Below are 15,310 nucleotides of genomic sequence, written 5' to 3'. Positions count from 1 at the left end.
TGTGCTGGGAGTGCATAAAACTAAGAACAGAATGAAACACTGAATCAGCATTTTGCACAGTCTGGAAAATGAGGGGACAAACTTACCAACTGTAAAATAAATTTAAAAAAAAAAAGGCTAAAACTTATCTTCTGCATAATTACAAAGAACTGCTGTAGAGATGAAATTAGAGAAATGACTAGCAGAGCTCAAGAGGATGACTGGTATCTTGTGTTAAGGGGTGCATTTTTCTACAGACTTGCGAAACTGAGCAGAATTTAAAAGACAGTGCTCATGACAGCTTTAAAAGAAGGCTTAATCCCTTGCAAACTACAGAAGTTGGAATTAGTTGGCTTTTGAATGAGGCAATTTGTACATTAAGAAGAAAATGGAAGGCTCTTATGTGAATGATTGTCAAGGGGGGAAAAAGTCTAATACACTAAGGCTGTCTCTGATACTATTCTATTATGCTTCCTACTTTCCATAGGAAAGTGTTTAACTTGCCATTAAAAGCATAGATCACAGAATGATTGTCTATTGAATGACTATTATTTGTATTTTGTATACTGGGTGAAATACAAACCCTTGAATCCGCAGGTGATTTTGTTGCAATTACAACTTTTTTGACAAAACAAAGTTAGACACTATATTTTGGGGTCTGTCCACAACTTTAAAAATAGAGAAAAAAACACCCAATTCCTTTTTGTCTTTTATTATCGTTAAGTTGAAGTCTTTCTGAGGAACGAAATAAACCGTTGTTAAAATTTAGTAACCTTAAAAATGTGTTAGGTGATATGGCCTCTTGTGATTGTGGAAAAGCTAACACATTCACTATTTGGAGGGGGGAAAAAAAGCATACCCCAAGTGATTTGGAATGGGTGGCTTAGGACATCAGAGAGCAGTGCCATCCTAGGCATCTTCCCCTCCTGCGCTATCTCTTGTACTCCAACACTACAGTAATTAAATGACATAAATTGCTTTGTGCAATTTGTCTGCACCTCTCTTTCCAGGTTACTTTGGAGCTACTTTGACTTCTTTTGGTGTGCTGATGTTATCTTCTGTCCTTCCTTCTGTGGTGTACACTAGAATCATCTATAGAATCCTGTTCTCCAGAAACTGAATATGACATTCAAAGTGCAGATGCTATCAGATTGAACCGTCTTCTTACAGAACACTATTGATTGGCTAATTATACAGATTCTTAGAATACTCAGGCAGTTAAATAAATCTTTTTTAGTGCTTCTGTTTATTTCTCTCCACATTTCACTGAAAATAGAAAACCATTTATTGAAATGTTTCACTTGTAGAGGGAACAACTACTGTATTTATGTTCTGTTAATTCCATCATGCTATGACTGTCTTAAAAAAAAAAAAAGAAAGCTTTCCCTTTGGTGTTCTGATGTGGTAGCAAATTAAAATGTTTTCTGCACATTTTTGACATACATGAAAAATTTGATTTAGGCATATTGGGTACTGGAAACAATGTGACCTCTTTGGAATATTTTCATATCACTTTTCTTATTTTTTTTTCATGTTACGAGAGTAGTTTTTTTGTGTAGGTTTGATTTCTTCCTTATTTTGTCTTCATATAAAATACAGAATATTTTTGAGATAATACTTTTACTGTGAAATTGATGTAAAAGAAAAAAATAAAACAAGAATTAGTCTAAGAAGTAATTAAATTTGCTTTTTTCTTTATACAGGGCCAGCTTTCAATATTGCAAGAAAAAATAGATCATCTTGAACGCCTTTTGGCAGAAAATAATGAGATTATTTCAAACATACGAGATTCTGTGATCAATCTGAGTGAATCAGTAAAAGATGGTCAGAAAAATCCAGTGGCTATAAACTTCAGTCAAGGATCCCAGTCCGAGCTCTTTCCTTCTGCTCCCACTCTGCTTTCAGTTGATTCTGAAGATTGTTTGTTTGCTTCAAAAAGTGGAAGTCGTACTTCAGGTGTGCAGGTAAGCAGAATGACTTTTTTATTCTCCTAGTTGCCATTACCTTTTATAGTTCTGAAAACATCTACATACCGGTAGAAGCCTGCAACTAAGCCTCTTACCTAAGAACTGTTCAACTGGCTGTTGTTGTGTTTAACAGAAAATGTTGTGAAACTGTTCCTTTCTACCTTTTCTAAACTGTCTAGAAACAAAATGTAATTATGATGATCCAACATGTCAGAGTGCTTTAAAGTTCTTAAAAACAAACAGTATGAAATTGCTTCTTTTTGTTTATTGCTCAGTATCCTCAGAAGTTCTTAGAGGCTCTCAAATTCATTCTTATTTCTTGAAATTATTGTAAAAACTGGTGTAGGATAATCTGGGAATATTAATCTTAATTTAAACAGGTTTTACTTTTAGTGGTATATATGTAGATGGGTCACGAAAAGGAGATGAAACTTGCTTAGTAGTTAATTGTTTATAAGGATCTCCAATATTGTGCTCTACTTTGCATATCAGTTGTGTGTTTTGATGTTCTCATATATCTCCAGTCTGTATAGACACTTTCCTCCAATAATAGGAACATATACTCTGTTGACTGGTTGGTGTGAACTGGTCAGGCAGGAGTTTTAAAAGTCAAATTCTTCAAGCTAAATTTATTTCACTTTCTGGTGATGCCTGTGAGTTCATTGACTCTTATATATTCAGTTTTAATGCAGTGTTTCAGGAGTGCTAAGAATACTGTGTGAAGTTTGTGATCTGTATGGTTTTTGGGAGTCTTGTGGGAGTGCTATAAATATTCATAGTACTCTAAAGCAAAGATTACATTTTGAATTCCAGCTTTCTCTCATTCTACAAGTGAAAGTGTTTCTATTGGAGGCAAAAGACAGTGGACTAAAGATGAATAAGTTTACACATCTGAACAATTGTAACCTCTGATTTATCATTTATAGTGCTTTTCAGCTCTTCAGGGATAGGCACTTCCTTAATATGTCTCTCATGGAGAAAGATTTTTAAGGGTAGTAATATCTAATTTACTGTTTGTATTGCATGTTAAGACTTATGCATTAGCCATAAATTGTTATCATGATGGTGGATTGTTAACAAGTTATTCCTCTCACAGTCTGTTTTTTTTATCAAGTTTTCTTGGGTGCATTAGAAGAAGGTTAAAGTGAATACGAATTTTAAGAATTTTGAGGTAAAATGACTACAGGATCTGCTAACTTGCCATGATTAGCAAGTATGTGTTTTGTAGCAGTGTTTCATCTATCGAATGGTATTACTGTGCTCTTTATATCTGTTGTTGCTTCCATGGAAATAAACGGAATTCCTTTTGGAGCTATCTATGTAATTTGCTGTATGGTGGTTTTCCTTACTTTTAAGTCTGTATGCAGTTATATATAGGTAGCAGGAAATGTTCTCAGTGCTGTTCCTGGATTCTCACTTACACAGGCTGAGAATGTCAGTGAATCAGTACCTTGTAATCATGTGTTATCGGCCATATATTATTAAGTAAGTGTAATATTGCTTTATGTACAATTTATTGTTGTGCTAGTCAGAGTCACATTTCAGTTACGGAATCTAAAATCTTGGTGTTAGTCGATTCCTGGTAGCACCAGTTAACCTAAGTTAACTAATCTAAGTTGCTGTGTTTGAATGGCTCTACTGTGTAATGACTCACCAAGGATGATATACTCTGCAACCTCAGTTTATTTATTTTCTTTCAGATTTTATGGAGTGAGAAATTCTGAGCAGATTATTTGAAGAGTATTTTTAAAGTTTTTAAACAGCTTATGAGTGTTAATTATCTGCTGTTCATAAATATTAACTAAATATTAACTTAAAACTATTGATTTGGACCTTTATTCTTCTCTGTTTGTCTTTAAAGAGAATGTATGACAAAGAAATGAGAGATTAGAAAGAAATGAGAGAGCATAGATGAGATTTAATGTTTGGATAATAATTGCGATGGAGAACGAACGCAGAAGATGCTTCACAGAATTAATTATGGGAATCCATTATAGTTATCCGTAATGGAGAGGCCATTAGGAGAACAGATTCAAATTTAGATTAAAAACCTCTGGTATTTCAATGAGAAATATTACTAGGTTTTGTTATTCCAAGAGGTTTATTTTCTTTGCATAAGCTGGTGGAAATGGTGTACTAATAACATGAGAACCAAAAGGTTCTTGGATAGTATTGGTGAAGGATGATTTTTAACGGGAAAATTGTAAAACAAGAAATGACACACTTAATTACTTACAACATCCTTCCTACTTTATGGTGTAATAGAGCTGGCTGCTGAAAATAACATTCAGCTGAGAATTTAACTGATTGCGAGGTACGTCCTCTTTGTCCCCTTCAACCACTGTACTATCTAATATTGTGCATAGTAATGTTACTCTGTTTAAAACTAAGCATGAGTTCTGCTGTTTTTTTCTTTTTTCTTTTTTTTTTTTTTAAGAGAAAAAAAGTGACCTGAAGAGGCATGAATTGTGCTTTTAATTTCTCTAGTTTGCACATCTGCAAATTCTCAGGGTAGTGTGTTTCAATGCCTTACTACCCTGTAACTAAAGAATCTGTATGTAACTCCTAACATAAATTCCCCCTTTTGTAGTTTAAAGCCATTGCCTCTTGTCTTATCACTGTCAAACCATGTAAAAATTTGATCTGCCTCCTGTTATAAGCTCCTCTCTAGTACTGGAAGGATGCAGTGAAGTTTCTCCAGAGCCTTCTCTTCTGCAGGCCGAACAAGACCAGCTCCCTTAAACTTTTTCTGTAGGAGAGATGTTCCAGCCCTCTGATTATCGTCATGGCCCTCCTCTGGACCATGAAGTTCAGGGTCTGCTTTATTTGCCATGGCCATATTCCTTAAGATCATGAATTCAACCAGGGCATTTTTGTTCAGCTTCTCATTAGTTGAGCTCTTAAGCTTGGATAAGGTGATTCTTGAATACTAAACACTTCTTTTGGGTCCTTCTTCTCTTCAGGGCCTTATTTGTTGAGACTCTTCCAAGGAAAGAGACTGAGGTCAGCTCCTTTGTAGTCAGCTTGTATTCCTTCATTTCTACACTGTAGTTTTTGGAGCCATCTTGCTTTGTCTCACTGTAGGCCCTTTGATAGTCAACCCTCTCAGTTAATTCCCTCCCTCACAGGTCTGCTGAAAACTCTCTCTTACCCATATTTCCAGCAGAAAGCTCTCACTACCATGGAATCCATTTTGCAGGCAAAGATCACTTTGTCCTGCCAAATGAGAAGTGTCCCATTTCTTCTGAGCAGAAACTGACCTGCAGACAGCAGTGTCATGGTCATAGAATCTCAAATTCTGTTTTCAACACCATTTCTGCACCCAGTTATTGATCTCAGCTGTCACATCTTTTCCCCTCAGTGTCTGGATTGAAAAAAACACCACCTGGACTTCCCTGTCCTTGATGATGGCCTCTTGAGCCCTGTAGTCACTTCTAAAATTGCATAGGTTGCCCTTGGCAGTGTCATTTCTGCCCATGGAAGAGCAACAACAGGTAGTAGTCAGGGAGCTGAGCAAGTCTGGAGCTCTGCAACAGTCTGCATCTGGACCCCTGGCAGGAAGCAAACCTCAATAGATGGCACACCAGGTCATTGAGTTATTTCAGAGAACTCCAAGATTTGTTTCCTGAGTTGCAGTTCCCATATCATGAACCATGTGAGCATAGTTTCAGATCCCTTTTTATCTAATGCATATTATATGGTTATATATATATATATATATATATATATATGATTAATATATATTGAGTATATATATTGTGGACTGTATGAATTGGCATCTTGCAGAATGTAGAAACCCCTATATGAAATTCAGGCATTGCACATTAGAAAGACTCATAGGAATGTGTGTGCCTCCCATGAATTGTTGCCTTTTAAATAAATATTTTTTTATGTTTGGTGCTTCAAAAGAATTTTTCAGTCCTATGTTCTGTTATTGGTAACAGGCAAATTTGAGGAGTATGCACGTCATTTTCCACAAAGAAGAAATATGATTCATAGAATCTTTCATAGAAGAATCATATTTCTTGAAAATCAAATCCTAGGAAAGCAAGGAAATGTTTTTCGCCTAGTATCCGTATAACACTTCCTTGTTCTCCTTGAACAGACAGAACAAAATGTATGTGCCTGCTACTGTTGCACCTGTATTTTCTTTTAAGCAGTGCTGTTGGAAGGTAGAAGCAATTCTGGCACAGCTGTGATGGGACTTTATCTCATGCAACCCAGATAATTAGTCAAGGCCCAAGTGAGGCACTAGGTGAGGTCTAGGTTTATGATGGCTTATGTTCCAACTTGTGTTTATGTGCATGTACAATCTTAGTCCTGAACACAGTTTGTGCTTTATGTATTTAAATTATATTTTTTCCTGAATGTGTGCCTTCCTCTTAGATGGTTCTCTCTAGGTGAGATTCAGTGGCTTTTTCTTCTTTCCTGAAAGCATGTGAAGACTGACAATTCCAAATGCCATGTGCCTGTTAATTTTTCTTCCTAGCTCATTCATGAGTTGTTTAACTTGAGTTGTAGGAGCAGGTGTAGAAGTATACCAAAAGAATAAAACTCTTTCTTGACTGCTGCTTTCAATTTTGCCCAGTTCTTGGGAGTGCTGAGTAAATTTCACACAGCTGACATTTGTTTTGGGCCCAACTAAGCCTCTGGCTTGATTTGTAAGTAAATAAAAAAAGAGTTAAAATGGCTTTTTTCCCTCTTTTTAATTCTTGATGGACTTGTGTATATTAGAATATAACTTCTAAAATGCACACATTTGTTTGGGAAAAATGTTATGATATCTTTTTTCCTAAAACTGCTTGCATAATTCAAAAATACAAAGCAACCTTTGAAGGTATGCAAGGAGCTTCATCTTAACAATTAATCTCTCCCTTTGTAACAAACAGGCTGATCCAGTGGTATTGCTGGTTTTTGAAGAAAATAGCTTTGGTTTAATGTAATTCTTTTTGATGAATTTCTATTTTATATTTTATATTTATCTCTTTTTAGATGTCAGATGTCTATGACATTCTTCCTTTCGATAATCCAGATGGTGGCGTTTGGAAACAAGGATTTGATATTACGTACAATGAAAATGAATGGGACAATGAACCACTTCAGGTTTTTGTTGTGCCTCATTCACATAATGATCCAGGTAATACTTCTTATTTGGGTATGGAAAGGCTTTTGAATTAAGTAAGATACATACTAAAATTTCTGTTATAATCTGAGTGTTTTTGAAGCATGCTACATGATTTATTATATCTAAGTTTAGCAAAACAGTCAAAGAAATACAATTTAAATGCTGTTGATTTCAAGGGACAACTTGTTTTGATAGACTTAGTAGTTGGATACATTAACTGGAGTTTAGAAGTTGAATGCTGTTACTAGAAAATAATTTTCTGTGTTTGTGTTGCTGTTAAACACAGCTTATTCATTGGTGCGTCAAATAAAACCTGTTCTTATTTTGATTTCCTAGTGTAACTTGGATATTAAATCCTCAGCTTCTGCTAAAGGAATGTAGTTTCTGGTAGATGTTGCGTAGTCAAAAACTTCAGACTTACCATTGAAACTCCCTACTTAGCTGTCTGTCCCCTAGCCTAGGAAAGCTACAGTGGGATAATATGAAGTCTGCATTTAAGCTGAAATCTGACTAAGTAAGATCGGTAATTTGGATGTGACTTTGAAATGCTCAGGAAAAATAACCTCTGCACAACGTGCATGATGTTTGGGGGTTACAGGTGGAAGCTTAAAACAGCTTTGCTTAAAACTTCTTAGGTGTCCATTAACATCATGAGGTTTGATAAAGACTCAGTGTTCCGATACTAGTTTCTCTTCAAGTGCAGTATATGACAGTGAAGGCTAAGAGCCTGCATTTTCAGTCAACATTTTCCTTGCCTCTTTTCAGGAGCGCAGACTCTTTGATCACTGAATATTAACTTTCAGATCACTTGTTCTGCTGGACTTTTCCAAAACTAACCAGGAGATGGATGCTTTCTTACTCTAATGCTAAATATGCTGTTTTATAACTGCCTAACTAGATGTATGAGAATGGTAGGTTCATCCTTTTCCTACTTTGAAGTACACTACTCTGTTTACTCTCCATATAAGTTCCATAATGGCACAGTTTCTGACAAAGTCAGGGCTTTCCCTTGTGTATATATATCATTTAAGCATAGCCCTTTGTTCTTTTTTTTTTTTTTCTACAGGCTTTAGTAATCCTGTTGTTATTTTTATTGTTTCAACTTGTTCTCTAGACATTCCATCTGTAACAGTCTTCTATGTAAGATCAGATTGGTATGATTTCATTCTACTACCTGCCCTGTCTAACCAGGGCTTCATACAGAGCTGAACAATTTCTTTTGCTATTCTGGAAGGTCTCTCTGGACCTAACCTTCAGCTTTCTGATCTTCATTCTTTGCGTAATCTTTATATTTACAGATAATATAGTTGTGTAAAGACTTGGATTGGAAAAAAACTTCATCTAGTTCCAACTCCCCTGCTGTGGAAAGCCTTGCAATACTCCAGATGGAGCCTCATTAGGACCGAACAGGTGCAGCCCATGATACTGTTGGGCCTTTTGGGCTTCAAGCATTTGCTGGTGACTCATGTACAGCTTTCTGTCTACTAGGACCCCCAAGTCCTACTCTGTAGGGTTGTAATCAGCGAGTTCTCAGTCGGTACACACATCTAGGATTACTGCAACTCAAGTACAGCTCCTTGTGGCTGGCCTTGCTGGTCCTTATGAAGTCTTCATGGGCCCACTGCTCAGGCTTGTCCAGATACCTTTGGATAACTTCCTTTCTTTCTATTGTATCAGCTGTTCTACTTGGCTTAGTGTCATCTGCAAGCCTTGCTGAGGGTGCACTTGATCCCATTGTCTATGTCATTAATGCTAAAGTTGTTAAGGAGTTAGCTGTCCCAGTACCAACCTTTGGGGAATACCAGTCATCAGTGGCCTCCACTTGGACATGTAGCTGTTGATCACAGCCCTCCAGTGGGCTGCAGCTGTCCAACTAAATAGTCCATCCTTTGAATTCGTATTTCTCTAATTTAAAGATAAGGATGTGGTGCAGACCCATGTCAAAGGCCATGTGGACGTTGAGGTAGACGGCATCCATTGTCTTTCCTTTGTCCACCAGTGCTGTTGCTCCATCATAGAAGGCCTCTAGATCAGTTGGGATGAACTGTCTTGGATGAGCTCCTCATTTCACATGTGACTTAATATAGTGTCCAGGAGGATCTGCTCCATGATCTTTCCAGGTACAGACAATAAAAATTATTGTCGTGTCTTATTCCTGGTCTTCCTTTCTCCCTTTCTTAAAAATGAGAGCAATGCTTTCCTTTTTTCAATACCAAGGACTTTAACTGTCAGGCAGCCACATCAGCCAGCTAGTCCAGGACCTCAGAGTGCATGTCATTGGACCCCATAGATTGTGCACATCTAGCTTCATGAGGTGGACTTAGACTTCCTCTGCTCTTATGTTGCTTTTACGCTGAGGAATTTCGGTTCTAGGAGAGAAAAAAAAAACCACAAAACATTGGTAACAGATTGATGTTGTAGTTGCAGCTACTCAGTGCTGCACAGAGCCAAGGCTATATGCAGAGAAGGGCTCAAGAAGCTGTGAAGGAACAGAATTAGGACAGCTGGCTTAAACTGACCAAAGGGATATTCCATACCATATGACATCATGCAGAAGGAGTTTTGAAGGAGGTGGGAGTGCATCTTGCTCTCTTCCACTCCTTGGCAGGCTAACGGGGCATTGTCTGGGGGACAGTTAGTAATTGCTTGTGCATCATTTGTTATATACATACATGTATATGTAGTCATAAGTATCATCCTCTTACTTTTCTCTGTCTTAGTCCATAGTTTTATTTCAACCCATGAATTCTGCATTTTTCTCTGTCATGGTTGGGTTGTTTGTTGTATGTAGGAAAAAGAAACCAAACAAGTGGAAAGCAAAAACCCTTTTGATTTGGCAGTATTATTAAACTTCCAAAACTGGCTTTACCAGAGCTAGTCCTGCCAGCCCCTTTTCTTGATTAACTTCTTATGTTGTCACTTGGAGAACTTTCTTACCCAGGAAGTATGTTTGCAGTGTGTCTGTCAGCTGTTCAATTTTACATCTGAGTGGTGATGTCTTTTGGCGTGCTTGAAAGTTCAGTTTAACGAAGTTTAATCTGATTCTACCCTGCCTTCTCCAGCAGTGCTCTGGCCCACTTCCAAATGCAGGGGTGTTGGCCATTATGAATTTTGCTTCTGAGATAGGTGCTTTTATCAGCAGTCAGTAGTTTATTTTGGAGGGAGTCAGTCATTAAATCAGCAAGGTACTTGTTTTTCCAGGTCTCTGAAAGAAATCCTGTGTGTGGTTGCCTCTCCTATAATAACATTTGAGTAATTCTGTGAAGTAATGAGACCTGTCTCTTTTCTTCTGTTGTGAATTTCTTTTCCCTACATAGGTCATCCCTGAGGGCTTGTGCAATATCTTGGCTGACATCAGAGATACCTTTCACCTTACTGATGTCTTGTTTTGGCTGTTACCTTTAATATTAATATCTGAGCGATACATTTCTTGAATATAAAATCTGTATTTAGGAAACCAAGGAATCACCGTTTGCTTGTGCTTACAATCTAAGTGTTTTCAATCACATTCAGTTTTCGTATCTGATATTGAATAACATTAGACTGAGATATAGCACTAGTATGTGTAGTCTCTTCCTTGACTACAGGTGTGATTGTGCCGCGCTGTTTGCTTTAGGTAGACTTACCACAGGAAATCTTCAGACTTCTGTTAACAGCACTTCAGTGGAATTGTCTGTATTACGAAAATGCTTATTAATAAGGACTTGAAAATGAGAAAACTTACCTACAATAGAGATGTAAAATCTCTTGTGTAGGTAATGGTTACATGATTCCTTTTCCACTGAGAATTAAAAGGTGTGGTGCAAAGGAAATGCCTTCTGGTAAAAAACCTTTAAGATATAATGAACCTACATTGTAAAAATAAACATGAAAAATATTTACTAATAAATAGGGTTGGTTGATAAAGATGTAACTAATAGCTCTAGAAGCATAAAATTCTCATTCTATATTATATTTTGTTGTCTGAGAGCACTTTAGCTTTTCACATAACCAGTTTTACCTCTGAAATCTGTAGCTGAAAGGCAAAGAAGCTGCCCTGAAGCAGAATCCTTGAAGAAAGAAAAGGTAGTTTTCAGTTCTGAGCTCTGTTTTTAGGTCTGATGCTTCGAATCACTTGGTATTACAAGATTCTGGCAAATCTGGCTTGTCTTCTTCCACAAGAACACAAGCAGAACCTGCAAAGTTAGATCTCTATGATTCTTCCATCGATAATAATATATGCATAAATTATTGGGAAAATAGGTATGAGAATGAGTACCTCTCATGCTTTGGATGAATTGCAGGCATAATCGTGTTTCAGCTACTTGTAGTCAACAAAGATCAGAAAACTTTGTTAATGTGAAGTCAAAAGACTTCAAAGATACCTGGCCCACACCTGTAGCATTTATTGCTGTATTGACTGTGAATTGTATAATGTTTTTTCAGTTAGCTATTACAGAATTGAGACTCGTGAACTTTGTAATACATGTGTACATATTATTTGAGTGTTTGTTGCTGGATGTGATTATTACCGGCATAATACGAGCAGCTCTTAAGTGGAGCCTACAGAAATAAAAACATTTTTTTTCCCTCAGATTTCTACCAAAGTATAAGTGAAAATGTATGTGCACATATATCGGGCCTAAATGCTGCTCTAGGAGACTATATTACTTATCTGTATCATGAGTTACATTAGCTTATTTGCCCTTGCAATAACTCCTTTTTATTGTTTAAGATTATCTGAGTTTCTCAGGTGGCAATCTCTGTAGCATTAAGAAATAGATTGAAGCATCAAGAGAAAAGAAAATTTAAGCTTAAGGTTTTTGTTTTTGTTTTTTTTTAAGCTTCCCATGTTACCCAAAGCATGGGCTTGGGGAAACCTTTTTTTTCAACTTAGGAATAAATGTTTAGTTTGTGTGTAAGCAAAGTGTGAACTGGAGGTTGTACAAAAATCTTAATTGATGTTACAAACTGAGATGTGAATTAATAATATTTAAGATGAATGTAGCATATATGTAGCAATTGCAAGTGAATTTGTTATTCTGTTCAACTTCTGATACTTAGGTTTGAATGTTTACAGCTCCATGCGAAGTTGAACGGTTTCCACAAGTAAGGGGGTTTAATAGCTTGAAAGCTCGGTTTAGAACTGAGTGTATCAAGTGCAAAGTACCATATGTACAGCAGTGACGTGTCAGGTGTCTTTCTGATGGCTTGCAACTAATTCTGTGAGCATTGAGGTTTTCCTCAAGGTTTGGGATGCTAATATATTCTGCCTCTATAGCTTAACTGAAAATACATTAAAAACAAGTCTCCAACAGTGGGTTTTTTTTTTCATGCATTATAATGTAATTTTATGGTATTTGCTTTGTTATTTGTCCATTTGTCCCTGTCATTCTTTTATGTTCCTTTATTATTGGGATTTCCTATGATGTTTAAAACAATTAAATGTATGCTTACTTTTATTTCAGCAGTGTAGTTGAGTAATAGTAGCATGCTACAATAGTTTATGATGATAACAATTTGATGTAAGCAGGGAAGTAACGTTATGTTCAATTCTTCCTAAGAATAATGGCATCTATCTATTACCATGAGAAGAAAGCAGAGTAGAATCTGAATATTGATTTTTAGTATTGTTATAATAATGAATTTAGAGTTTATACTGAAATATTTTGTATTTATCTAACTGTTTTGAAATGATGTTAACTAATTCCAGAACAGCTTCATGCTTATTGTTGGCACTGTCATATGATAGCAGTGCCTTCATAGAACAAAAACCAGGGGGAGAACTGGTAATCGGTGTGAAATCACTAGGGTCATATTTATCCAGATAAAGTTCTCACACTCCCTTAAAGAAACTCCCACAAAATCTTAAAATGTAGATGCTATAGGGATGGCTTGCAATATCACTGGTGTTGTTCTGTACTTAATGTACATTACAGAATCTCAGCTGCCAAGTTCCTTTTGGCAGCACACACATTCATGACAAGCTGGTATGAGGAGCAGGAATATTCTGCTTGTGCGTTAAGTAGGCAGGTTTATCTGCCTCCTTCTCCTAATTGCAATTATGGAAAGAAGAGAAATCTTCCAAGTTTTGTAATGGAAGATGAATGTTTTTCCTCACGTAAGTTATTAGGTAAGGAACTTCATGGAAGGCTATGCAGTGTGAAACCTGAATACATGGTTGATTAGGTACACATCACTGAGCTGATACCTTTTAACAGTCATTGCTGACAGACATATCATAAATGATGCTGGAGTTGTGTAGCAGGGCTTAATGCTGTCATTTTACTTTACACCTGAAGATGTGCAGTACCATTAATTTCATTTCTCTTTAAGCTCTATGTATAATGTATTACTAGTAATTTTGCTAAGTAAGATTTTTAGATAAAGAATAAATTCAAGGATGATTATGGGGATGTGTATGATGGAATGACTCACAGGCTGGGAAGATACCAGTTAACTGATAGTCTCCTTCTGTTGAGAAACAACCCCCTGCCCCAAAAACAAAACCATAAAACTGATGAAAAGCCCTACAAACTAACTAAAGCATGTGAAATTCATCTGAATTTTTTGCAGGGAGTGGAATGAAGGCGGATCGCTAAGACTTTCAAAAGCAATTTAAATTTTACTTTTCTTTTTTTTTTGAATGTAGGATGGCTGAAGACTTTTGATGATTACTTCAGAGATCAGACGCAGCATATCTTAAATAACATGGTTATAAAACTGCAAGAAGACAACCGGAGGAAGTTTATTTGGTCTGAGATTTCTTACTTTTCAAAATGGTGGGATGGAATAGATAGCCAGAGAAGGGATGCTGTTAAAAGGTTTGAATGCTTTTGCTACTTCTTACCTTCCATATTGCGTGTTTTGATACCTTGTGTGTAATTGACTGCATTGTAAACTTGATATTTCACTTGTGATGCAGAATTACTGCAGCTACTCAAGTACTGAATTTTTCTGTTTTGTTTACAGTAAAAAATTAAAACTGTTATGAGAAATATGGTATGATTCTATGACAGAGCCTCATTTCTGACATGCTGAAAAATTTTCCATGTCCAACTTTTAATATGTTATTTAGATAGAAACTGTGCTGTGATTGTAAACCTACCTAGCTCCTTTATTTGAAAACATATTTAAGTACTGGCAATTGAATAAAAATAATCTTTCATGGTAGTGATTCATATATAGATTTTTTTCCTTCAGTTACAACACTGTTGTGAAATGAGATTAGTCCTTTTTAAATATATTTTTAAGACACATGGCACTTTCAGTTGTACACCCCCGCTCATATATTTTTAAGATCACAAGTGAAAATGTAATACAAAAGTAAATGTTTTGACTAGACACTGAAGTGAGAAAAGGTGCTCCTTGATAAATGTAAGGATCTAGTTAAAAGTTTTGAAAAACAGGTGTTTAATTTATAATGTGCTTTGCTCCAAGACCAAATCCAACTGTCCATAACTCAACTCTGTCATTCTATTCTGCTTGTACTCCTGTTCTTCAAGATCAATGGAGTGCAGTATACATTAAGGTGAAATCCTCATGACTGCATGTTTATGGTACCTTGAAAATCTTGAAAATGACATGTAAATAATTTTTTAAAATATTTCTCTAATGCATGAATATTTGCAAGAGTTCTTTTCTGAGATTAAAGAAATACTTCGGAACACCATAAAAGGCAAATGATGTTAAGGAGCTATATGCTTTCTTCAAGGAAATTAGATATTAATTTAAACTGCTGCAACAGTCAGGGAAACTGCACTGGTAACTTTTTACTGTATGATTTACAATACTTTTATTGGTATTATCTGTATTAGCTGATTTTAACAGTTACATGCTAGTGCACAGTAGTAAGACTAAATTATAGAGACAGTCTGCGCTGGAAGCATGATCATTCTATTCGTTGACATCTCAATAGGGAAACTGGATCATCTTGTGTTTCACGAATCCATTTAATGAATGAGATATGCTGGAGCTTTTATATATGTATAATCAACTTTGAAGCTTTATTAAGCTCTCTAAAACAGTAAAAAGAACAGTAGATCAAGGATGGGAGACATTAGTAGTGCTTTAAATGTAGCTCTAGCTCTACATGACCTCTAGCACCATAACATGTTCACTATTTTATTTTTGTAATCTACGCATGAAATAGCTTATTTCCTGGCTTGAAAAGAAAAATAACTGCAGTGGAGCTGTAATTATTATTGTACAGCGACATTAAGAAATTCACGGTTCATGTATTCATTTGTTCAGTGTTTGA

General features: G+C 36.1%; 1 protein-coding gene across 1 annotated transcript in view; it reads left to right on the top strand.

The window, feature by feature from the left end:
• The window catches only part of MAN2A1 (mannosidase alpha class 2A member 1), a 100,919-nt gene that overhangs the window by 8,681 nt on the left and 76,928 nt on the right, over window positions 1-15,310 (top strand). The window contains exons 2-4 of the mRNA XM_015849447.1: window positions 1,683-1,943; window positions 6,939-7,083; window positions 13,703-13,874. Of these exons, the coding sequence (XP_015704933.1) occupies window positions 1,683-1,943; window positions 6,939-7,083; window positions 13,703-13,874 (578 nt within the window). The remainder of the gene's footprint in view (window positions 1-1,682; window positions 1,944-6,938; window positions 7,084-13,702; window positions 13,875-15,310) is intronic.

This window comes from Coturnix japonica, chromosome Z (genome assembly GCF_001577835.2).
Source record: "Coturnix japonica isolate 7356 chromosome Z, Coturnix japonica 2.1, whole genome shotgun sequence".
Classification (NCBI taxonomy): Eukaryota; Metazoa; Chordata; class Aves; order Galliformes; family Phasianidae; genus Coturnix; species Coturnix japonica.
This window is presented reverse-complemented; position numbering and strand designations above follow the sequence as displayed.